Raw genomic sequence first — 24,802 nt, forward strand, 5'->3', positions numbered from 1 at the left:
CAGCTGCTCACCGCTGCTCCAGGAGGTTCTGCTCGGGTAGTTTGCAAAGTGAACTTGAGTTCCTCACGGGGAAAGAATAGAGAGTAATTACCAAGCGTTATTAGTAAAATTGGCTGATTATGCTGAGAATGCGGTGCTGCTGACAAAGCTTTCCTGAGCACTGAATGCCCCATATATATATATATATATTTATAGTGCAGGGTGGCTCTGTCTGTGCTGCCTGGAAAGATTCTCAGTGGCGTCTGCAGAGGGGAATGAATCTTCAGGGAGCTGCCACTGTGCAGAAAGAGCTCACTCACTGGGATTGTAGGTGGTTAGTTTTGCATGACCCTGTTTAGGAATGTATTTGTGCATTTGAATACACAGTTTCATTCCTCTGTAGAACAGGTGCCTAATTCGCCTCATTTACCTGGGTGCTGAACTGGTTCAGGGCAGTGGTTTCAGCACAGGTGTAACAGGTGCTTTGTTTTGGCAGAACCGTGCCCAAGGGGGAATTTAAAATGTAAATTTAAATAAATATAGCAACTTACAGTACGTGGCGCACATCAAAGATTGTGAGCATCTCTGTATTGTGTTTTTGTTGGACTTGTAGCAAACAGAGGGGAGAGATTTGTTTCACAAATCAGTAGAACTCGTCAGTTATAGTGTCAGTGCTGCTTTGGGATCCTTGTCTCATGTATGTTTGTTCATCTGAAACCACAGGTTAGTCCAGACTGTCTAAAACTTGTTAGGTGGTAACAGCAGACCAGGTTCAGGATATGAAATGTGTTGTGAAGAAGTGTTATTGTAAGCCTGTTCCAAAACAGCCTTTTTCATGCCTCGTCTTCTACAGTTTATGTTTAGGGTTGTTTTAGTCCTTGTATCCAGGGTGCAAACATCAATTTTTAATAGCCAGTAATTTTCAGAGTATGTTCAGCATGTTATTTTATGCAGCATGATCTAAAAAACTCACATATGAGGAAAAAGAGGATTTAGTTACCCCAAGGTGCTGCATTTCCTTCATCCCAGTCAGCTGGTGCTGTTTGGGCTGTTCTTTGTCAGACTGTAAACAGACTGGCAAAGGCAGAGGGCTGACCCAGATTCCAAGAAAATAAACCGAGTCTCTGCACTTGAACCTATGGATTTTCATAAAACTCTGGGGCGCTGGGAAGTGTATCAGGAGCTTATAAACACTGAGCATTTACTGCCCAGCAACACACAGTCTTCTGTTTTCAGCCCTGCGGAGTGAGTTTCTGTATCTGCAAAGCCAGTGAGTTTTAGGTGGGAACTGCCTTGGTCAGGTGCAAAATGCACAGCACTATTTTCAGTAATGGTCTGATAACTTACCTTTCTTCCTGTGGAAATAGGGGAGCTCCCAAAGCTCTTTTGATTCTATCAGGATGAAATTTAAGATGCAGCTGATGCGGGAGGACACCTGGCAGTATAAATTAGAGTTTTAGCTCACAGGAGTGTCTTTGATGCAAACACCACCACATTGCTGCTGGGAAACCTGCAGCTTGCTGCTCTCCAGGTGGTACCACTGGGGAAAAGTTTATGGCAGTTCTCCCTGAGGGAAACAGAAATCTTACACCCCAGAGGAACTTTTCTTTGCTTTTCATAATTTTGTAACAACTATTCTTCAGCTTACCACGCTGAAGAGAAGGTTTTATTTCTGAAGGTCAGAAAGCCCCTCGGACTATACCAAAAAGAGATTTAGATAAATTGAGTGGAGCCTGATTAGATCATCAGCTCAGCAATGCCATTTCCTACACAAAATCAACCAGTTGTACGATTCCAGCTCTTCTCTCATACTCAGAATTATTCACAATCACCCAGAGGAGTGTAAATGCAGTGACAGCAGCCAAACACCTTCCGTGCCTGGTGGCATTTCTGCTGCTTTGGTGGGGACAGTGGCACAGGCTCTGACAGGAACTGAGCAGTGCCTGGCTTGGGAACACAGAGGTGCTGCCACATCCAGGATTAAACAGGTTTTTCCCTGAACTGAGAGCTGTTGGAAATATCCAATCCCAGGTAACGCTTGAATCTGAACATATTATTTTTTAATATGTCTCAAAACCAATAGTCTTTCAAGGCTTCCCAAGGGATAGGGAATTCACAGCTAGAGGGCTTTTCAGGGAGAAAAGTTACCATCTCTTCATATTAAATGGTCACATTAAAGCTTCTCCAACCCAAGCAGCTCAACTGTGGTATCAGAAACCTGAACCTTGCAGGTAAACAAAGTCATTTATTTGATGGAATAGAGCTGGATATTGAAGCGGAGATGGTCATCTGGAATTAGGAAAGCTGTGACTTTAAAAGAGTTGGTGGTTTTTTCCACTTTTTGGTGGGGACCATCTCGTTTGTGTCAAGGAGATGATGTTCTTGCACTTCCAAATAATCAAACTATTGGAGGCTTTGTCCACAGCCAGTAGAGCTGTGTCTTCTTGTCCATTCTCATCCTTGGTAGTTCAGGCCTGGAGCACACTCATCATATCAAAAATGCTATAAAAATAGTTCATTTCTAAATTATTTTCTGTGTGCCACCTTTGTTTCTGAAGTTGCATGGGAGCCTTTCTAGTTTGTGTTGATTATTTGTTGCTTTGGTTACATCTTCTGTGTCAAGTTTAAAACCTGATGATCCTTTAGTGTGAGAGCAGAATTTGGTTCCCTTCTGGATGAAATGCAGAAGTGTGAGAGGGATCCCAAGGTTTTCCAGTAAAAGAATTCTGAGAGCATTGCTGTCATCCACGTTTGGTGTGATGAAACGAGAGAGAAAAAGCTTTGAATGGGGGCAGTTGGAAAATGTTTTTAAAATCTTCCCCTTTCAAGATGGGATACAACTACCGGGTGTAACAAAACAAACATCTAATCTGTGTGTTTAATGCCTTTGCAGCCAGAGTGGGGAAAACATCACTAATCATGTCTCTTGTCAGTGAAGAATTTCCAGAAGAGGTAGAGCATTCTTATTTGTTTTCTAAGTTTTATTTCTATCCTGTTGTATAATTCTTTTTTTCGAAGAGTGAGTTAATAGGCTCTGCTTTAAAGTAAGGCTTTGAAAAAAAAAAAGTTTGCAACTGCAACGGGGATTTCAGAAAGAATGATGTAGGTTTTAATATAGAAGATGTAGTTTAAATGTAGAAGATTAGAAATTTCAATTTTATCTTGAGTTTCTTTCTTGGTTTCCAGATGGTTAATTCAACTGATTGTTTCCTATGTGATGAATGTTTGGGTTTTTTTGTATTTAAAGGGCAAGTAGATTGAAAAATTATTAAGAATGAGGAATCAAAAAGTCACATTGTATAACTTATCTTTAGCCTTTTTGGTAACTAAGCAAGACACTGCCTTCACTTCTGCCTTTGAAGAATGTTTCACTGACTCTCTTGACGTAAAAAATGCCAACAACTCTTTCAGCTTTCTCCCAAAACAAAAAGTATAGCCAGTACTACAAATTAATCCTTGAAAAAGCAGCACATAATTCTCTGTGTGCCACAAAAAGAGTAGGAGCTGCTGCAAATAGTTAAGCTTTTTACATATAAACATGAATGTTTATTTCTTCTGATCACAGGTCTTAAAATAGACTTAAAATCATGTGCTGCTCTTTGAATGTGCTCTGTGCTGGTTGATGCAAATCAGGAGGTTACCACAGTGCAGACGAAGATTAGGTTGTTAACATGACTGAGTTGTGTTAACATAACTGCATTTTGTGAACAGAATTGAATTTAGTTCCCAGCCTTGCAGGTGAAAAAAGAGCTCCAATTCCAGTTCCCCTTCCTTTGGCAGGCCCTGTGCTGATGTATTTAATGAGTGACTGTCCTCTGACACTGCTCAGCTCCTTCTGCAGCACAACCTGCAATGTTTACCTCAATTCACACGGGCAGATAAAGCAGCATTAACAGAAAGCACAAAATCTGCCTGGAATGACAGAAATAACTCCTACAAAAATACTGCATCCCAGAAAAACTGCTGGAAGAGACCTGCCCAGTTCCTGCAGAGCAGCCATGGGGGTGTGACAGGCACTTCAGGCCTGGAAATAGTGTTCAATATACAGAATATTTTATATACATACAGTAATCATTCTCAATCATTCTCTGTGCAACGTGAGCAGAGCCTGAAGCTTTACAAAGAGCCATTCTTGTGGTGATTGGCTTTCCTTTTTCCCTTTCTTTACTAAAATATAAGTATCATGTAGACTCAGTGTCAACAGGTGAAAGTCAATAAGTAGCTGTGCAGGAGATTTTCATTAAAATTAGGTTTAGGTTGATTGTTCCTGAATGTGGATTAATGTTCTCTGGGAATAAACAGCAATCAGAGCTGGTTTACAGCACTTGGCAGAACACGCTTTTTATCAGTATCATGTTCTGCTTTGCAGAACTTACTTAATATTTAGCACTGTGAGAAGGAAGGAAGTTGTCAGGTTATGATTCTGTTAAAATTGAGACTTACATTTTGTCTGTCACGTTTGTTTGGGTGTTTCATAGAGGGAATTTGAGTTTTATAGAAGCATTCACTGTGTGTATCCCTTAAGAGCACTACCTTTTTGCAGGGAGTCCTTAGGAAGTTGACTAAGAAAGAATGAGAGGATAACAGTGACTTTCAGTGCATTAAAAGAACCCAAACAAATAAAAAACAAAAGTACTTTAATAACTAAACAACTTGAATAACTTAATAAGTTTGTTTACATAAAGCTGACTAATTGGCAGGTATATTGTAGTATTTGCCTTTTTCTCACCATCTGGGTTATCTTTAAAGGCTCTTTGTTTCTGTTTCTTTCCAACCCAAGGTTCCCCCCCGGGCTGAGGAGATCACCATTCCTGCTGATGTCACCCCTGAGCGAGTGCCAACCCACATAGTGGATTACTCAGGTAGGGTGGCGATGGTTTGTCTGACTGAGCAGCAGCCAGGCAGGGCTGGGAACAGGGAGGGGAAGCCCAGAGTAAAGGAGAGGCTCAGTTTGGACACCCCATTGCTTCCCATTTTGTATTTTTCCATGTATTTTACTCTTTAGTGGATAGATCAGTAGGTTCACTGCCAAGGTTGATGTGTTATCATAAATCCATGCAGCTGCTGCGCAGCTGGAAAAACCCTTCTGCCATTTACTGTGCAAGTGTTAACAGGGACCTCCCTGTCTTCTCCCCCCACCACTGCTGAGGAAACATCTTTGGTGTGCTGACCTCCTTGGAAAAAGAAATAATGCACATTTTTCTCGTGGGACTTGAGCTTAAGTTTATGTGGAGTGAGTTTTTCTTTCTCTTGGATGAAGTTTTTCATAGCTTCAGTTCACAGAAACTTGGTATCACTGAAAAAATCATCACCACTGTAATAAAATTGAATGTACCATATTCTGATGTAAAAGTTTACATGATAGAAGGAAGGGGCTGTTGATAAATGTAGGGGAATGCAAACTATGACTTGTTCCAGAGAGAACCTGTCTACAAATGTAATTCAAAATAGCAGCTAAAAAACTTGTGTGCAGCAGACTGTTTCTGTCTTGCAAGTTAATGGACCAATTTTGTTATTGTTTTGGCAGAAGCACTCATTAGAGTATTTTATAAAAAAGTTTAAATAGCAAGGCTTTGACAGGGCTGCCTTGTGAGCTCATGAAATGCCCTGGTTCAGTCTCAGGTGTTTTTTCATTTTGTTTGCAAAAATGGTTGGTATTAACGAGTGCCCTGTTCTCTTGAATGCAGAAACAGAGCAAAGTGATGAGCAGCTTTACCACGAAATATCACAGGTAAGGGGGTTGTTTTGTGCCCTGTGCTGTAGCAAAACTTCCTTTGTTTCAGAAAAATGGCTCCTGGCACCATGTTGGTGAGTTGAGCTTGAGCTTTGTCCTTCCAAGGGAAATACAGAACCTGGATCTCTTTGAATCAGCAGGCCAGTGTGGGAAAGAAATCATTTGACCCTGGAAAGATCCGTGTTGCTTCTCCCTGCCCTGCTGTACTGCTGCATTTATGAGCAGCACAGGAGTGTTGGTGATTTATCATTCCTTGTGTTTCCATTTCTCCCCCAGCACCTCTGCCCACGTTGTGCCCAGCCCATCGTGCTGCTGTTCCATTTCTGGCACTCACTGGGGTTCCTCAGTGCAGGCTGCACCATGGGGCTCTGCACTTCAGCTTTCCTGGCAGGATGAGTCCCTGCAGGCATGAGCTGGGAATGCCACACTGCAGGACAGGCTTTTTGGCACTTCTCAACTCAAATTGTTTGGTTTAGGTTGTTGTTCGGTCTACAAGGAACTTAAACACGTCAGGGGCAGAGTGTTTGACTAATGGGGGACTGTTCTTACTCAGATGGATGTGTGGATCTTTATTGTGTCTGTTGCTCCAGAGACTCTGAGCAGTGGAATTCCATGCCTTTCCTTTTTTTTTCCCATTTTAGGCAAATGTGATTTGTATAGTCTATGCTGTTAACAACAAGAATTCTATTGATAAGGTACAGTAGCACATTTTATCCCATTGTTGCTTGAGATGTAACTCATGCACTGTGAATTGATGCCAAGCTGAGATCTGTATTAGACAGTTAAAATAGCTGGGATGCAGTTTGAGATCAAGCTGTAAAGAGAATGTGCAGATGTGTTATTGCTTCTGGTCCCTTTCAGCATCTGAATTTTCGGTCCTTTCGCTCACCTGAGAAAGTTGCTCATTAATTAACTCCGATTTTTATTTGTTTCCTCCTTTGTTTTTAAATATGTGCCTTCTTGAGAAAGAAGCAGTAGCAGTTGTAGTGGAACTTGTGCACAGCTCAGTCACGTTCAGTTTGAAAATGCGTTTTTCATGTTTGTTTTTGATCCCACTGTAGGTAACAAGTCGCTGGATCCCCCTCATCAATGAAAGGACAGACAAAGATAGCAGGTGCTTAAGTAAAGATGAGAAGTGTCAATTAGGCTGCACGTCGATGGGTGGCAATGCACAGTGTTAATTGTTTAAGAAAAGCAAATTCTAAACTTAAAGTTTGTTTCAGAAGTCCAAGCAGCAAGAGATTTAAAGTATGTAGGCCTGTTACATGGGCAGCAAAGTTATTTGGGTTGAATTCCAGGGGCAGGTCTGCCCAGCTGTGTTTATATTTGGGGTGTGTAACTACTTTTGGCTGCACAGCTTTCCTGCAGGTGCTGCTTTGGGCAGTAACAATGGCATCAGTTGTATTTCACTCTGGGGGGTTCCTATCCAACCTTGAAAGTGCTGTCATTTAGTTGTGCCTGTTGCCTCCAGTGCTCTTTAATGCCATCATGGGAATAATAAAATGGCTTCTGGTGGGGAGATAGACTGCTAAATCAAGATAGATCTTTTTATACACCTGTCTTTAAAGCTCTTCGTATTTTTTTGGTTTTTAGGTTGCCTCTTATATTAGTTGGAAACAAGTCTGATCTAGTGGAGTATAGCAGTATGGATACTATCCTCCCCATAATGAATCAATATACAGAGATAGAAACCTGTGTAGAGGTATGCAAGCCTTTCTCAAGTCAGAACAAGTAACAAACAATGCATTCTTGCCAAGCATCTAGGGCAACTTTGTAACAGAAAAAAGGGATTTTTATTTTTTTCCCCAAATCAAATATTTCAAGTAGAAGTAATTTATAATAGTGAGTTTGTATGTTATTTTTCTTTAGGGGAGATTACACTGTTGTATAATCAAATGCTACTGTCAAATTCTAATATTTAGAGCCTGTTCACATCCTTGCCTTTAGCAAGGGGTTCACATTTAATATTAAGCCAGACAGATGTCTGCAAAGTATTGAAAATTGGTTGTGTGAAAGCAAATTGTGGTGAAACCTCCCTTATTGATTCCTGAACAGGTAGAGGGGCTGGGGGTTTGTTTTCTGAACCAGCCCTGTACCCACGAGAGGGGGCTCAGTCTGGACAAAATCAATGCTTGCTTAAATTTCAGAAGAAATCACCCAACAGTCAAGAAACTGAACTAATCAATGTGAGGATTTCTCTTCCAGTGTTCAGCCAAAAACTTGAAGAATATATCTGAGCTATTTTATTATGCACAGAAAGCTGTTCTGCATCCTACAGGTCCTCTGTACTGCCCAGAGGAGAAAGAGGTATTTACACTGAGATTCTCAGAGCAGTTAATGGGGGGGTTTAATCACTTTCCTGCTCTTTCTTTTCAATGGATTTTGCATTTCTTGGTGTGTTGTTACCACCCCCACGGCCCCAAATGTCAGGCATTGTATCCCAGAACCCTGCTGATGGTTTTCTGTTAATCTGACCTGTCTTTCCTCTTGGTTCAAAGCGGTGAGGACAGTTTTTGGTTGCCCCTGTGAACTGCTGAGTAAAAGGAGAAGCTTTGTTAATGGCTTTAGGGCAGATGTAACATGTAACATGAATCCTGCCTTCAGTTCAGTCCTCCTTTAGATACACATTTCACAGAAACTCCCTTTATTTCAGGGAAAATCCTCCACACTTGGCCTGACCTAAGGGATAATTTTTCTCTGAGAATCTTGTGAAACTTTGGTAAAAGGGATAAGAAACAAGTGATGTGGCTGGTTCTGAGGTATCGAGGTGGTTGGCCGAGAGTATTATTTTAAAGGTACAATTCCTGGGGCAAATACAAATAGAATCTCTAAATGTATCCCCCGTGTAGTGCTGGGCAGTAGGAGAGTTACTTCAACCCTAAATGCTTTGTTAAGCAGAGAAGCAGAGAATAACCCTCTTTTGATTTCTTCCATCAGAATCAACTTTCTGAGTTAGTAATGTTGTGCTAAGATTGTTGTGCTGAAATCTTTTTGGTTTCCCAACCCCAATCTCTGTGCAATCTGTGTGACCTCTGTGAAGAGAAGAGTCCATCATCACAGTAGTTGTTGGGAGAGAATTGCCAGTGTCTGTTTTCCTTCACTGGAAGGTATCCTAGCAGTTCCTTTGTCCTAGAGATAGTCCATATGCTCAATGCTTTGCCTGGTAGATGACTGAGCCCTGTGAAAATTCTCACTGTTTGATGTTTGAGGCCTCCTGAAGCCATTGCTGAGGTGGTGAATAGTCTGCTTGTTTAGAAAGAGTTCACTGTAGTTCTAGACCTGTTTAGTTTTGCAAAGCACTGGGATTTCAAGGCCTTTTTTTTTTTTTTTTTCCCCCCACCAAAAAAATGTTTTTTTGGGGAAAAAAAATTCATTTAGTTGTTTCTTAAAGTTTGCTGTAGCAATAAGAATGAATTTAGAGAACTGATTTGTATTTATTTTTAATGACTAAGTAGTGCCACCTTCATCTTGTGAAGAGCTTGAGACTCTTCTAATAATTGAATAGAAAGACATTTAATGTGGAGTAATTGCTTTAAATTTATGGATATAGAAATGTGCTGTATCAGGTTTTTATATCCTGAGTTTTGTGTACGTGTGTATGAATGTCTCAATTTTAAAACTATAAATGAAGACCAGTGTGTGTTTCCATGTGATTGAGCTGTTTGGTGTCATTCAGTGTGATCTTTTTACATTCTGGCCTGGAAAGATTTTATTTATTTTTATTTTATTTTTTTCTTTCTTCCTCAGATGAAACCTGCCTGTATCAAAGCCCTCACTCGCATTTTTAGAATCTCTGATCAGGATAACGATGGCACTCTCAATGATGCAGAGCTCAACTTCTTTCAGGTACCTCTTGTGCTTATTTTTTCATCATACTTTATAGTTTAACTGTACAATGCCAGAACAACAAGTGATTTTTTTTTTACTGAAATAGCAGTGAGGTGACCTGTAAGAGAATCAGACCTAAATGTTAAATCTCAAGTGCAGCAGGGAAGAGTGGATTTGTAAACACAGAAATGGTAGTATTTTTATTTCTAACCACTGTTCAAGTTTTAATTCAAGAGCAAAATAAAAGAATCTATTGAATGTACAAGCCCCAATGCTTGTACTTAAAAAAATACAGTTTGTACACCTTTATTTCCACTAAGAAATGGGATTGTCCTTAACTGGCTGATCAGAGGGTTTAAGGCTGTATTTCAGACAGGACATGCTGTTTGTCAGCTCAGTACCCAGTGGTTCTAACGTACCCTCTCTGGTTTTTTTGTTAGAGAATTTGTTTTAATACACCACTGGCACCTCAGGCTTTGGAAGATGTAAAGAATGTAGTCAGGAAAAACCTGAGTGATGGAGTTGCAGATAATGGATTGACATTAAAAGGTAGGTCTTAGATAATTCTTAAAAAGAAAAGTCTTTATACGCTTCTTCTCGGTGTTTCTATTCAAAATACCTTTAGCAGGTAAAGCACTTCAGGGCCTTAAGTTTTCCTCTTTTGATCTGTAGGTTTTCTTTTCCTACACACCCTTTTCATCCAGCGGGGAAGGCACGAAACGACCTGGACCGTCCTGCGGCGCTTCGGCTACGACGATGACCTGGAGCTGACCCCGGAGTACCTGTTCCCTCCGTAGGTATCACTGACTGCAGCTCTCTGTTACTGAGGAACTCTTAGTGCCAGACTGGAACATCAGTCTGGGCAGCTGCTTCTTGTACGTGGCTGTAAATTGTAAGAGACTTGCTGAGATTTTTGTAGATCCTTTGAAAGCGCCCAAATTAAAAAGTTGAGATGGACCAATGCTGTGGCTTCTGTCCAAAAATGTAACTGCATCATTTTCCTTTAGGAAAACACAATCCCCAAACACAACAACAAGCAAACCAAGCTAAAATGTGATTACTGTAGATCTGTGTATCGTGTAATCTCACTCATCATTGTGCTTTGGTCTCTTTTAAGACTAATTATTAAAGTTAAATGCAAAGGTCAGATGCCAAATGTTATAATTCAAAAAGTATGAGTTTTGAGTTTTAATATTCTATATTTCATAAGCACAATTAACACTTCTTGTATTTTTTGTTTTCTGTTTCCAATAACAGCCTAAAAATTCCCCCAGACTGCACAACAGAACTAAATCATCATGCGTACTTGTTCCTCCAAAGTATTTTTGATAAACATGATCTGGTAAGTTTTTGAGTGTCTGTGTGTGCCCTTGTGCTTAAGAGCCTTACTTTGCCAGCAGTTTTGCTGTCAAAAATGTGATTTTGTTATATATGTCATTTTATTCAGAGACTGGCTTTAGCTTGAGCTGTGCAGTCAGAACCAACCTGCTGCTGATTGTCTACAAGTTACAGCTGTGCTACCAAATTGTTTTTCACTAGCTGATGCTCAGTTTTATTTACAAACAAGTAAGAGCAATGATTAAGAGGAAAGCAGCTCAGTGTCTGACAGCCAGTTTCTTGACTCTTGCAAGTGTAGGGCAAGAAAATGCCAGTTTAATGACTGAAGTGAGTTATGTCTGATGTCGTGTGCTTGTTTCAGGACAGAGACTGTGCTTTGTCTCCTGATGAGCTGAAAGATTTGTTCAAAGTCTTCCCTTACATGCCCTGGGGCCCTGATGTGAACAACACAGTGTGTACAAATGAGAGGGGCTGGATCACGTACCAAGGGTTTCTCTCTCAGTGGACGTGAGTGTGACACTCGACATGCTGTACTACAAATTTAGATGTGGTTATTTTGGTTTGTAGATTCCTCCTAAAAAAAAAAAAAAACAAACAGTAGGAGTGCAAGTTTAATAGCTTTGACAAGCAGTCAAGCTTTTTCCTGAACAAATTGTCACAATTATCTGCAGATCAGGCCATCCAGTGGCCTGATCTGCAGATAATTGTGACAATTTGTTCAGGATTCGGCCACTATTTAGTGTTAACGATGAAGAAGTGTCTCCAAAATGTGGCAATCTCCCTGACCCTTGTTGAAGTGTTATTTCTGTTGTTTGCTGGTGGTTTGAATAATGGTGTCCAATAATGAGGGGTTTTTCCCAAAACAGGGAAAATGAGGAAAACATTGTTTGGGGAGGAAAAAAAACCCCAGCGTAGGTCGATGGGCCCCAGCCAGTACTGTCCTCGTGGTGTTTGGGCACCGGTAATGCTGGCAAAGTTGTCACCATTTGCCTTCAGAGGCTTTTGCCCTTCAGGCAATGCCAGGAATGCGTTCTGTCAGTATGGGGATAAGAGGGCAGTGCAGTTTCAGGACAGAATTGGTGCCAAGGATGCTGAGGAGGCTCTTTGTGTCCCCTGTGCCAGCCTCACCACGTACCTGGACGTGCAGCGTTGCCTGGAGTACCTGGGCTATTTGGGGTACTCCATCCTCGCAGAACAAGAATCTCAGTCGTCAGCAATTACAGGTAACAAAAATCTGATACAACTCTAGACATTTAAATTTAGAACTATGCTAAAAAGTAAATTGTTTAACGGTTTGTCTGGTTTCGCTGGTTTTTTTTTTTGGCTTTCTGCTCAAGCGGAACCCTTGATTTGAGATTTTTCGAGGGCTTGTTTTGGGTGGGTTTATTGTTTCACGTTTTCACGTGAAATGTTTGCACTTCTTGTGAGAGAAACATCTGTGTTTTTTCGAAAGTGACAAGGGATAAAAAGATTGACCTGCAGAAAAAGCAGACCCAGCGAAACGTCTTCCGCTGCAACGTCGTCGGGATGAAGGGCTGTGGGAAAAGTGGAGTTCTCCAGGCCCTTCTTGGAAGAAATCTAATGGTAAGAACCTTGTTGCTTACACTCACCTATATATGCTCTTGAATTAAGAGCAGACAGCAATTGATCTTAAGGCTTTATTGGTTATTACTGAGTTTGGAGAGCTCTTTGAGGGGATACAGAATTACTGGGGAGGGTTGTTTGGGGTTTGCTTTGGTTTTGTTCTTTTCTGGCAGAGGCTGTTTCATGCAGTAATGGTTTCTACATCGTGGATTACAGCTATGCAAAATAAACCAAAGATACTGTAATTTTCCTTCATTAATAAATGGAGTAAAACAGCTGCTCAAATCTGACTTAAAGGGAAAAGTTGCTCTGGTCTAACACGAAATTCTGCCTTTTCAGAGACAGAGGCAAATCCGTGCAGAACACAAATCTTACTATGCCATTAATACAGTCTATGTATATGGACAGGAAAAATACTTGCTGGTAAGGTTACCTTATTCTTGTGCTGGGATTAGGATGGCTGATGTTAATATTCAGTGGGAGAAATAAGCTCTTTAAAGCTTGTTCCGCTCGAGTTTTCCTTTGTGATAATATGATCTCTCTCTTTGTTTTCCAAGATCTAGTCCTCTGCTCTGTGGTTTTCCTCTGTAGGATAAATGCCCTTTTCTGTGGGTGTCTGAGACTTTGTGTTGAAGCAAATATCCCTCTTTCTGCTGAGGCTGGGATTGCCTGCAGATGGGATGTGAACAGCTCACACGTTCTGCACGGCAGATTCCTGCTGTTCTTTCTCATTGGCTCTTCCCATTGTCAGCCCAGTAGTTCTGGGGGTGCATAAAAATGAGCCATAAAAACTGTGAGAGAAGAAAAGTTACAGAATTCCTTTAGCTGCATAATGACAAGCTTTTCTCCCTCTGCAACCATCTTTCCTCCCAGCTACACGATGTCAGTGACTCAGACTTTTTAACTGATGCTGAGACCGTGTGTGACGCTGTCTGCCTGGTGTATGACGTCAGCAACCCCAAATCCTTTGAGTACTGTGCCAGGATTTTTAAGGTTTGTAGATTTTACATTTGTGTGTCTTCTCACTGACTAAATATTCAGTGTCAGTTACTGGTCCTCCACACTGGTTCTAGTGCTTAGAAAACATTTTATTTACAAGCGCTGGTTGATGCATTAGCGGTGCGGTTCAGTTATTCATACAAAGCCAAATCTGCTTGTCTGTGTAAACTGTTCTGCTGGAAATGCTTCAGTTCAGTAAAAGTAACATATCTTAATGCTGCTGCAGGCAGTTCGGTGCAGCCTGTTCCAGGCTTAACGTGTCTCACACTGTGTCTCTCACTGCTTTCCATTTGCAGCAGCACTTCATGGACAGCAGAATACCATGTCTAGTGGTAGCTGCCAAGTCCGACTTGCATGAAGTTAGACAGGAATATAGCATTTCTCCTGCTGAATTCTGCAAAAAACACAAAATGCCTCCACCTCAAGCCTTTACCTGCAACACTGCTGATGCGCCCAGTAAGGATATCTTTGTGAAGCTGACGACGATGGCGATGTATCCGTAAGTACCGGGGCTGTGCTGCTGTCCCTGTGCATGGGCCACGCTCACAACCACTGCATGTCATCAGAGCCACAGCAGGGAACTGCCTCACTCAGCTTTAGCAACAGAGTGACTTGAGTAGAATCTTCAAATTACCTCAGATTTGGGCAAGCTGGCACGGATCCAACACACAGATCGCTCCCAGCTATTGTTGCCAAGGTGTTTTTTCAGGAATAAGCTGGTTCATCCAGCTCACCTTGCAAATTCCAGTGGAGGGTTCTATTTGGTCCTCATTGTGCATACCCAACTCAGTATATCATTTTCCTGTCTTGGTGTATTTGAGATACTCATGAATGAGTTGCACTGTAATCACTGTTAATAGAGCAACCTGACAGTTGATTACAACTAACGACACCTTAGTGCCCAGCAGTTCCCCCACTGCCCTGCTCAAAGTACTGGTTATTTTCAGGGTGTTTATTGCTGTGTGCTTCAGTTAATTAACCTAGTAAATATGATAGTTTTAATAGAATTTCTGTATAAACACCTTTGGACTTCAGAAGCAAGATACTTAAGTACAGATTCTGCTTCACATCTCCCTGTTGCTAAGCTCACTTTGCATCTCTTTTTTTGTAGGGTGGAGCTTTTAAATATGGTGATGAGCTACATAAATATTACAGCAGATGGAGTCTAGTATGACAGCTGACATTTGCTTTAAATAAATAGAAGTAATGTCACTCTCACCTAAAATAAGATGGTGTTCTTAATTATTTGAAACTGGATTTATTGACTTAGACCTGTAAAGCTTTGGTTTGGGGGTTTTTCTCTCCTATTTGTTTTGTAGCACTGGAATACTGGGAAACCACTAAAGGGTAGCACTGCCCAAATGTCTGTCATATCAATATTCCTGCTTCTCCCTCAGTTTCCAAGCATGTTGTGTTTGTTAGGGTGGGGAAAACAGAGGCAACTGTCACCTTGTAAAGTGTGCAAAGTGGTAGAAAATGTGGCTTCCTTTCCTTTGCAAAAGGGGTGTTACCTATTGCTGTGCAGACAATCTCCCAGGCCTTTCAATGCTCTCCTTCCCGAGTTGGGATAAATTCAGCCACCATTCCCACCAGGCCCGTGCTTTGCTGAGATCTGAGCGCGGTGGTGACGCGGCCGCCCGCGGGGCGAGGCCACAGCGAGCGTGAGCTCTGCACAGCTGTAGTTGGACCCTTTTCTTCCCTCCCTCCCCCCCCTCCTCTCCTCCCTCATTCCAACGTACCTTTTACTCCTGCCTCTCTCTCTCGGTTGTGGCACAGCCCTGATGTGCAGCTGATTTGATGAGCAAGATTTCACGTGCTGTCCTTCTGTGTGTCTCCGCAGCCATGCCCGGTTACGCTGTATGTGCGCCTGCAACAGGTGTACATTTTGCATCTGTCAGAACTTCCTCAACTCAGACTTGCTGCAATCTGTAAAGAACAAACTCTTCACTGCAGTTCTTAACAGGTCCTTAACTTTATTTACTAGGTACCAGGTGTGCTTGGAAAAAAATAAAGGGTTTGGTTTTTTGGTTGGTTTTTTTTTTTTTGAAAAGCGATTGGGAACCTTCATATACTGCAGGTTTTTCACTCCATGTCCACTGAAGAGGCAGATACTTTAACAATGCTCACAGAATTGTCAAACTTTAACTTGAAGGTACTTTTGAGCTTAGTCCAGTGATTTTTTTTTTTTTTAAAACATTACCAATTTGATAATTGATTCAGGTTTTTAGTTCTTGCAAAAATCCTGTGGAGGAGTTAGGACTGTGTCTTTAGGGAGCTGCTAATGGACATTAAGTAGTGTCTACAAATCTGTGTAATGTTTCTCACTTGAGAATTCTCACTTGAGAATAAACAAACATTACAGGTTTGTTTAGTATTGATTAGAGGTAGTGCCTTTTAGATACCAATTACACAGGTGCTTTCATAAAGGCACAGCTTGACTTACAGCAGCATCGTGTAACTTTAATTACATGTTTATAATTGCTAGTTTGATATTTGGGAATTTATAGAATTTCTGTGTGTGTGTGTGTGTTATGCTTGGTTTACACAAAGAGTGAATATTTTGTGTTAAATAATCCAGATCTTTTAACATCCAAATCCTCTCTGAATGGAATGCAACATGTGAGAAGTGGTAAATGCTTAAACATTTGCGTTTCCAGACAGTTTGGAAAAACAATGGGTAAAGAGAGATGACTGGTTTTCAGCATTGAAAACAGTGCTATGGCTTGTCCTGTGTGTCCTGCAGGCAGTTTTGGACACCTGATTTACTCACACTCAGCACTTGCCATCACACCCCAGCAAATGGGAGTTAAACCCAACAATTGTTGCAGTGCAGGGGGTCCATTATCCATGACCTCCTTGAAGGCTTGGATGGTAAATGTGTGTATTGAAGGCCATGGTTACAATATCCTGACGTGCTTCTGGGCCATCTATGTTACTGCTTTTCATGGCTTTCAGATGGAGCTGCTCCAAATAAGACTGTCTGTCTCCTTTAAATTCAAGTTACACACACGTGGGAGGGCTGCTGATCCACCCACCTACAGGACTGAGTATTGTGAAATACAACTTAAATTTGAGATAAAAGTGTTAACCACGGAGTGAGAATTCCAAGAAGGGTGCAAAACTTCCTGGCTTAGGAGAAGGCTGAATGAGTGAGGCTGTTGGTGCTGCCCCTCTTCTCCAGCAGAAATCCCTTGGAACAGCATCTCCTTGCATATTGTCACTCTGAAGCTTCACTGGGCACTCACTGCTGGGAAATGCCAGCTCTTCGTTGCGAGGCTGAGCTCACCTCTGTAGCACAGCTGCATTTTTGGGAATGCTCATGGGCTGCTCCATCGGCTCTTGTGCCTTGTTTCTCTCTTTGTGGGCCCGTGGGGGTTTGAGTCCTGCACCAGACACTGAACTTGTTCCTCTGAAATGCTGTCAGGGACTGAAACTTTTTAATGAGGAGCTTTGGGGTGCTGTCATTCCACACCTTATCAGGAGGGAGTGTGGAATAAACACAGGAATCTGCTGCCTAAAGAGTCTGTAATTCAAGGTAAAGAGAACTCCCTACAGAGGGAAGAGTTATTTGCTGGAATCCCTTTGTCTCTGGTCCTTCAGTCAGGCCCTTGGGGGTGGTTGCAGGTTCCCAACACGGTCACTTCATCTCCCCAGCTCTTACCAACACCTTGCTGCAGGTTATTCACCTTCAGCACATGAACTGCTGCACAGCTGCATTTACAGGAGAGCTGAGGTGATTGTAAAAAAGAGGGAACAGCTCCCAGTTGTAGACTTAGGAGGGTAGAGGTGGATTTCTTGTTTAAAAGTGATAGATTTTTAATCTAATGATGTGTGATTAGATCAGAGCAAGCATTTGGATGAAGAAGGACTTTCTGATGTCGTTACTTTCTGTACCTTCTCTTGTTTTGCCTTCCCAAGTGCTTACGTTAGGTCAGATAGTTGCACACAGGTTAGATAACTGATGGGTGACGGTGGTTTCTCAAGACCACTTTATTCTTCTGATCCCTTCCTCTTTTGAAGCTTTAAGCAGTGGAAGCTTTTTTCATGTGAATTTTTTTTCACATTGGACTCCTCCCTGTGCCGTTTGTTGCTAAGTAATCCTTGAACACTGTTAAGGCAAAATATAATATCCCATTTGAATAGCCCCACCTTAATATTAAAGCTGGCACTTAATCTCTTTTTACTACATTGTTCTACCTCTTTTTAAAAGCAAGGGTTCTGCTTTTGTCATTCTAACCCTTTCTTTAAATGGTGAGCTTGGATTTTTGGCTGCTTTTTTTTTTCCCCCCTTGCTTTCCAATCATTCATGTTGCCTTTTGCTTGCACAGTAGTGGCATTTTGCTGTCAGCTAAGTTCATTTCAAAATAAAATAATCCTCATGCATGAGAATGGCTTTGGCTTTGTTCAGTGAGGAGACTCCTCAGAGCATGTTTTTCTGCTAAAGTTTTTAAAACACTGTGGAATTGAAGTGAAATTCTACTTGCATGGGAAACCTGGTTGTTTCAGGAGTTATTAGGGAGGTTTTGCTTTCTGTGAAAACCTTCCTTCTGTGAAATAAAGTTGAGACAACACTTTCATTTTGCTGTAATAATGGGAAGGTTCTCGGAGCATAACCCAGGGTTTCTTTTGCACTCAAAACTGTGTATATTGCCATTAAATCTAACAGCAGAAATCTATCCCTGCACTGAGGTGCCCCCCAAATTAGGACAGTAAAACAATTTTCTTACCTATTTTCCTCCTGCTCCAAAGTGTTCAATACCCCAGCCTGTGCAGGAATTTGTAGAGCTGCATCCCCTGATTTCTTTCTGAACAGACTTCCTTGAATTGGACTTGCCATCCTTTTCGGGGTTTTGTAGATAATAAGATGCATTTGGAGCCTTTCCTATTTTAGATGACTGATGCATGGGGGGAATTCTGACTGCTGGAGCTGCTTTGCATCCTAGGAGAACGTGTGCCTGGAGGGAATGTGCAGCAGGCTGGGCATGTTGCTGCCTTTGGGAATTCAGCTGCTTCTATTTGATTGTGACCCTTTGTCTGTCAGAGCTGCTCCTGCACGGACTGGCCTTTAGGTGTGGGGTGAGCAGCCTGCTGGCCTCACCCCTGAGCTGCTGAAACGCTTTGGAGGTTACTGCAGGATGGATCTGAACTGGGGTGGGGAAGGATGGACCTTCCCAGGCCTGGGATTGTCTTGCTACTGCCTCAGGTAGCAGTGGCAGAAGTGGCCCCGAGCTCAGCAGTTCCTGGGTGTGCCCGTGGCAGCCACGCTCGGTTAATTAACCTCCTAATCAGTGCATGTGGCAAACTAACTGGGAGTTGGGGAAGTCTCTTGAGGGAGAGGCTGTTCAGATTTCAAAGATCTTATTCAACAAGTGACAAGGTACTTGACTCACTGTTAAGGGTAGGTTGAATAAAACCAGCTTTTTTTTCTTTTTCCTTTCAAAAATGTGCATTAAAATCTGAATTTTACACCGCAGGCAAAACTTTTAGACTTTCTTATTTTTATGGAACTCATTGTTTGATTAAGTACACACAGCAGTCTGTCTGGGAAGCTCATTATTAGTACTAACAATAATTTCAAATATAGCTTCACTGACGGAGTTCTGACCTTGTGTGTCTACAAGTGCACATCTCTCTATGTTTTACCCTCAGAGACAATCATTTTTTTAATTCAGAGTTACTCACTAACAAAGCAGGAACAGTTTCTAGCAGTGGTGAAAAATAATTTCCTAAGCACAACTAGACTGAAATAAATTTTGAACATGATTTTTTGAAGAGGCAGAGTTTTTCAGTGTGTATTGAAAAGGGTTTTTCTGCATTGTAACCACCTTCATGTCGAAGAACCTGTGCTGGAAACAAATATTGATCCTTTTTTTTTATTATCTCAGATTTGTTTTGTTCCTTTAACGGCAGCCAAACAGTGTTAGGGATCAAAATTGTAAAAATGGATTTTATGACAGCAGAAGGAACATTGAAAGAAGAAAAATGGGAATTTTTTCAAAGCTGTGAAGCAGTTGGACAGCCAGAGTGCTCTGAATTTCCGTGGGCAGTTTTGAACTTGTTTTTTTGGGCTGAGATGTTCATTCCTTACTGAAGTCAGGAGATTTCCTGGAGGTTGTGAGAAAGTCCCTGTCTCCATTTAGTCCCTTATTTAAATGAGAGAGTCAGTTGTTGTGAGGCTTAGAAAAGGGATCAAAGCCAATTTGCTCTCCCTTCAGACATTACAAGAGGATTTTGTCCTGACTGGGAGTGTGTTAATTGCTTTTGGAAGGATGAAGCGTGCTCAGCAAGTTTCTTGCACCCCGTTAAATATGGACATGTGCAGAAGTCAGAACAAGGCAAATTATGGATAGGAATCTGAAAATCTACCTGTGAGAGATACTGCTTTGTGAGGCAATGCAAAAGCATTCATCTGCAATTTAAACAATCGATTTGCACATTTAAATGGAAGGTTTTTTAAATTATGGAAATAGCCGGGCATTTGAATTAACCAAATCAAACAGGAGACTTGTTGGTTATACAAATCTCATCCAACAGAGCCTGTCACATAATCTCTTGAAGTGATGTCACATACAAGTGATTTGTTTTACAGACACAGATAAGCTTTATAACTTACAGATCTGAAGATGAGGGTTTTACAGCCTTTTACTAAAAAAGAAACCCAGACCACCACACGTAGTGATAAAATACATGCACAGCATTTTATCCCAGTAATGGGATCCTGTCAGATTTGGGGCTGATGTGTTGGAGTCATTCCCGTGTTTTTAGCACAGGTGGTGCAGGAACGTTGCAGTGTCCTGTGGACAATAGAAAGTCGAGGCTGTGGAGGTGGAGTGGGGACAGAGGTTCAGTTTCTTAAGCAGTTTTCTTTGTCCTTAAAGCCATGGCATTTAGCTACAGAGGATCATCCATTTTACTCTGCTCTTCAAAAGTACAAACTCCATTCATTTCTGGTTTTCCCCCAAGCACTGAGTTTTAAACAACTGCACGAGAAGCAGGGGCTAGGTGGCTAAAAATCCTAAATTCTCTGGGCTTTGTGATCTGAGCGTCTTTGAGGCGGTTGCTGAGCCCTGCAGTGAAGTGCCCTGTGCATGTGTGTGACAAGGTTAGGAGCCTGGCTGGCTGAGCTGGGGGCCGTGCTGGTAGCAGACCAGGAGCGCAGTGTTATGCAGCAGGTGCACGCCGTCGGCTCTCTAGAAGATTCCATCTTCATGGAGTCATCCCTTGGGCCGCGTTTGCTTGAAGCCAGGTAAGGACACCCAAACCGAGGTGACCTTGCCACTGCCTTCTGCCTTCCTTCCCCCCAGCAAGCCACTTGACATCTAGTTTGTCCAACCCAGCCGTAGAGAAACTAATGCTTGCAGGAATCCTTGGGTTTGGTCTGTTCCATAACCCAGCAAGACGTTCTTCAATCAGATCAGGACTTTTCAGAGAGCAGCTGTTCTGCTGTGTGTGCACCAAAGAGCCTGTTCCTCAGCATGTTGTATGACAGAACGCTGATTAACAAATGGCTGATCTGCTCCTGCAAGTGTCTGCTGAATAATATCCCAACCTGGGTTTGTGTAGTTTGGTAGCAAGTAACAATCCCTGCTCTGTTGAACAGCCTGTGAGCTCTGCAGTTCTCACTCCATCGACTCCTGTGTGTGCTCAGGATCTCTGTGCTCCTCGCCCTAAGCCCTCCTGCAGCTTCACTGAGTAACCCCTGGTGATTAACACAGGCTCCAACACTAGGCTAGTGAAGTTCTGTTCTGTCTTAAAAGCAAACAAACAAACAAAAAAATCAACTTTACTGTTGTTTAGGAACTTCTGTGCTTTGAATGATGGCATTTATGATAACTTGTTTTAAGCAGTAGCCCCTGCTCTCTGGTAAGCTGTCATACTTGAGACTGCTCTGAGGGTGGCCAGTGTTTAACTGAGCATGTTCACAGACCTCTTCAGCATCTGGGAGAGTTGGGTCATTGCCTGTCTTTACTGTCATGCAAGATGTGGCTTTTTCTGTCATACAGTCACTTCATCCTGTCCTTTTCTGTTCATGCCATGGTCACTGCTTGGTTCACTCACACTCTCTCAGCTTTCAGCTTGGTGTTGGATGACTGTTTCTGTTGCTGTTCTTGTGACTACTGGGAAGAAAGGGATTTACAAACGGTCCTTTTAATTCTAGCTTTTGGAAAAATATTACTTCCTACTTGTCAGTAAACTTTTTTGGGGGGAAGAAGAATAAGTAGACATTCAACAGGACTGGGAAGTTTTTCATGGAAAAGCAGAAATATTCAAAGTTTTTAAAAAAAAGGGGATTCCTGGACAGAGTTCTTCTCACTGTGGGTGATTAATTCTTTGTAGCTATTTGGGGTTTCCTTCCCTGAATGCTTGGTGGTCCTCCCAAAGGAGACACACGCCCTGCCCACGTCCGTGGCTCAGGATCTGCTCCTGCATTCCTGCCCTGCCCTGTGGGCGCTGGGACTGGGAAAGGTGCCCGGGGCAGGTCAGACCCGGAGCCTCTGGGCCCCTCAGTGACTGAGCAGTGCCGTGAGGCTGGGCTGGCGCCTGCCTGTGACAAGTGTAGTGATGAATTTCCAAAAGCAGAGTAGTTTAGCACGAGTTGTGGGCCGGTGCTGGCACGGAATTAACCGGGGCCTGTGTGTGTGTGTTGGATTTTAGGCACGTGACACAAGCGGACCTCAAGAGCTCCACGTTCTGGCTCCGAGCAAGTTTTGGTGCTACTGTCTTTGCAGTTCTGGGTTTTGCCATGTACAAAGCACTACTAAAGCAGCGATGATCTGAGAAGAAGCACATCTGGCCCTACCAAATAAATTAAAAAAAGAACCACTTTTATGTACATTCTGAATGCTTTAAATTCTGCTAGAAATATTTATATATGCAGAGTTACTTTATTAATATTTGTAATTCATGCATAAGATTATTTTAAATTATAGCTCTAACTACAGTATTGCATAATGTGTGGGGGAAAAAAAACAAAAAAGGAATTGCATCTTAACAGCCAGGTAAAATGGCTTAACTTGTGAGGCCAAAAGGGAATTTGTTGTAAATAACCTGTATATATTAAAGCAAGTAAGATATTGCTTCCCAAAAACCTATTCGAAATACTGTTCTTAGATGTCCACCATGGTGACATTCTAGTGTATAGGTGAAATTAATTCTCAGTAGAGTATAGTCAACTCAAGGATCAGACTTCCTCAAGGACTGCTTATTTATTTCACATTCATCCGAGGTGACTTCATCTTTTTGGACTATAAGCTATACACCAGGCAGAATTTGTGATTTTCATTCATATTTTTAACTGATGAACAAATTTTCCCCTCTAATTATGTATTTCAAGAAAAACTCACCTTTGCTGTCCTGGCCTGTGATTTTGTATTTTACATGACCAGCGACATGTTTAGAGTCTGGTTTTTCTTTTAAAGGCAAGAACATAAACTTCAAAAACCGCCAGATCAACTTCATCTGCTGTGTGTGATCTGTCTTTCGTTTTCCACTCTGTTGTGTTTTATAGCCCCTATGAATCAGAGGAGCAAATTTGTATATTCTAAATGTTTCTAATTGGGAAAGTGCTGCAGTTTAATTTCTCCCATCTGTCGGTCATAGCCCTTGAAAGCTGTGTATGAAGAACACACTAGTACACAGTGCCTATTCTGCTGTAGGGTGTTAGCTGCATGGATCACAGTGCATTCTGTACCGGGCTAGAGTTACGTAGAGACACAGCTTTTTTAACGATCAAGTAAAACAAACGTTAATTATGGCAAACGTTAATCATGGCAAACCTATTTTTCCATTGCTGGCCTTTTCAAGTATTTCAATAAAATAACTGTGTACTGTGTTTGTGTTTATCTTCTTTTTCTTTGCCTCCCTCTGCCCTTCCAGAGAGGAGTTTAACAAAACTTTGTCCTTTAGGTGAGAGGATGCTCTCGGTGCCTTCAGTGGCTGGAGGTGACGTGTCTGGGCTCTGTGGTTTCTCTGATCCCTCTCTTGACTGAGCTGCCTCCACTAGAGGTTTATTTATGATTTATATCAGACCAGATTTATATCTGACTTTTATGATACTTTAAAGCTAAAACACAAATAGTGTTTTTAGACTTTTAGACCGTGTGCTTTAGTGCTTTTAGACCGTTATTTGCAAGGACAAAGCGTGGGATAGGAGGAAGCAAATAGTTCAGTGGGGTTCAAGGAACTGTGTGTATTTTGGTGTTAATTCAACCGGCTCCGGCAGTGCCGCGTTCCCGGGGGGCTGGGAGGATTCTCGGGACTCTCTGGAGGGACCTTCCCGAGGGACCTTCCCGAGGGATCCCAGGGACCCCCGGAGGAGCCGGGAGCGGCCGCCAGGGGGCGCTGCCGCCGAGCGGACGGGGCCGGCGGGAGCGGGAAACGCTCTCGGACCCCGGCGGGATTGGGATGGGAGCGGGATCGGGATCTGCCCCGAGGAACACCCCATCAGCCCGGCACCGGCGCTCGCACCCCGGCGGGGAGCGGGTTCTGCGCTCGGAGCCCGGCGGGGGGAACCCGCGGGCGCTCCCCGGGCCACCCCACACGGCCCTGAGGGAGGCGCGGGAGACGCCCCCGCCCTGAGGGGCCGCCCCGCCCTGAGGGCAGGTGAGGGACGGGGCGCGGCCCCGCTGGCTGCGGTCGGACAGCCCTGCTCCATTGCCCCAGGGACAGGCACAGGGCTCGGTGTCCTGCTCCATTGCCCCGGGGACAGGCACAGGGCTCGGTGTCCTGCTCCGTTCCCCCGGGGACAGGCACGGGGCTCGGTGTCCTGCTCCATTGCCCCAGGGACAGGCACGGGGCTCGGTGTCCTGCTCCATTGCCCCGGGGACAGGCACAGGGCTCGGTGTCCTGCCCTGCTGCGGCCCCGCTCGGGCGGGCGATGTTCTCCGAGGCAGCCCCAGGTAAGAGCCACGATGTCCCCGTGTCGCTGTGAGGGTTCTGATCACCGTGAGGGGAAGTGTTCTACTCATGGAGTGCATCAAGGAAAAAAGTCCAGAAAGTTGAGCTGCTGTTGTTAAGTGCTGGGGAGAAGGAGCAGCAGCCCAATCCCTTCATTCTTAGCAGTGATTTATTTTCTTTCCTCTGGTCCTGACAGTTTCCTAACAACTTCTTTCATTGTATTTTCCACAACCAGACTCCATCTCTGCTCAGTCTGATGCGTGAATTGCTTGGTCATGACGTAAAGTCACTCAGAGGACAAAGATCTTGATTATTTTTCTTTGGAGACACATCCTTTTTTGACCTCTTGTCTGAAAGCTTGTCAGTACAAGATTAATAGTAAGCAAGACTTGGTTTTTTGTTGGAAATTAACCTTGAGTTACTAACTGGTCGCCGTTTCAAATA

At 42.8% G+C, this 24,802-nt stretch overlaps 2 protein-coding genes across 7 annotated transcripts in view; both read left to right on the top strand.

Moving 5' to 3' along the window:
* The window catches only part of RHOT1 (ras homolog family member T1), a 23,606-nt gene extending 312 nt beyond the window's left edge, over positions 1-23,294 (top strand). The window contains exons 2-21 of one of the 6 annotated variants that reach the window (XM_027882413.1): positions 2,873-2,931; positions 4,760-4,841; positions 5,667-5,710; positions 6,355-6,408; positions 6,775-6,827; positions 7,307-7,415; positions 7,919-8,020; positions 9,461-9,559; positions 9,982-10,090; positions 10,214-10,334; positions 10,799-10,883; positions 11,241-11,386; positions 12,002-12,102; positions 12,333-12,463; positions 12,803-12,886; positions 13,337-13,456; positions 13,759-13,961; positions 15,303-15,425; positions 20,565-20,708; positions 22,118-23,294. In XM_027882413.1, the coding sequence (XP_027738214.1) occupies positions 2,873-2,931; positions 4,760-4,841; positions 5,667-5,710; positions 6,355-6,408; positions 6,775-6,827; positions 7,307-7,415; positions 7,919-8,020; positions 9,461-9,559; positions 9,982-10,090; positions 10,214-10,334; positions 10,799-10,883; positions 11,241-11,386; positions 12,002-12,102; positions 12,333-12,463; positions 12,803-12,886; positions 13,337-13,456; positions 13,759-13,961; positions 15,303-15,425; positions 20,565-20,708; positions 22,118-22,235 (2,087 nt within the window). In that variant the 3' untranslated portion in view covers positions 22,236-23,294. The other 5 variants (XM_027882408.1, XM_027882409.1, XM_027882410.1 and 2 more) reach the window with 5 other exon arrangements.
* Positions 23,295-24,294: 1,000 nt separating this feature from the next.
* Positions 24,295-24,802, top strand: part of RHBDL3 (rhomboid like 3) — a 53,274-nt gene continuing 52,766 nt past the window's right edge. The window contains exon 1 of the mRNA XM_027882421.1: positions 24,295-24,360. The gene's annotated coding sequence lies outside the window, so the exon portion shown is untranslated. The remainder of the gene's footprint in view (positions 24,361-24,802) is intronic.

Source organism: Empidonax traillii, unplaced genomic scaffold (genome assembly GCF_003031625.1).
Source record: "Empidonax traillii isolate 1590-97213 ecotype Southwest subspecies unplaced genomic scaffold, ASM303162v1 scaffold105:size1093405, whole genome shotgun sequence".
NCBI classification, from domain to species: Eukaryota; Metazoa; Chordata; class Aves; order Passeriformes; family Tyrannidae; genus Empidonax; species Empidonax traillii.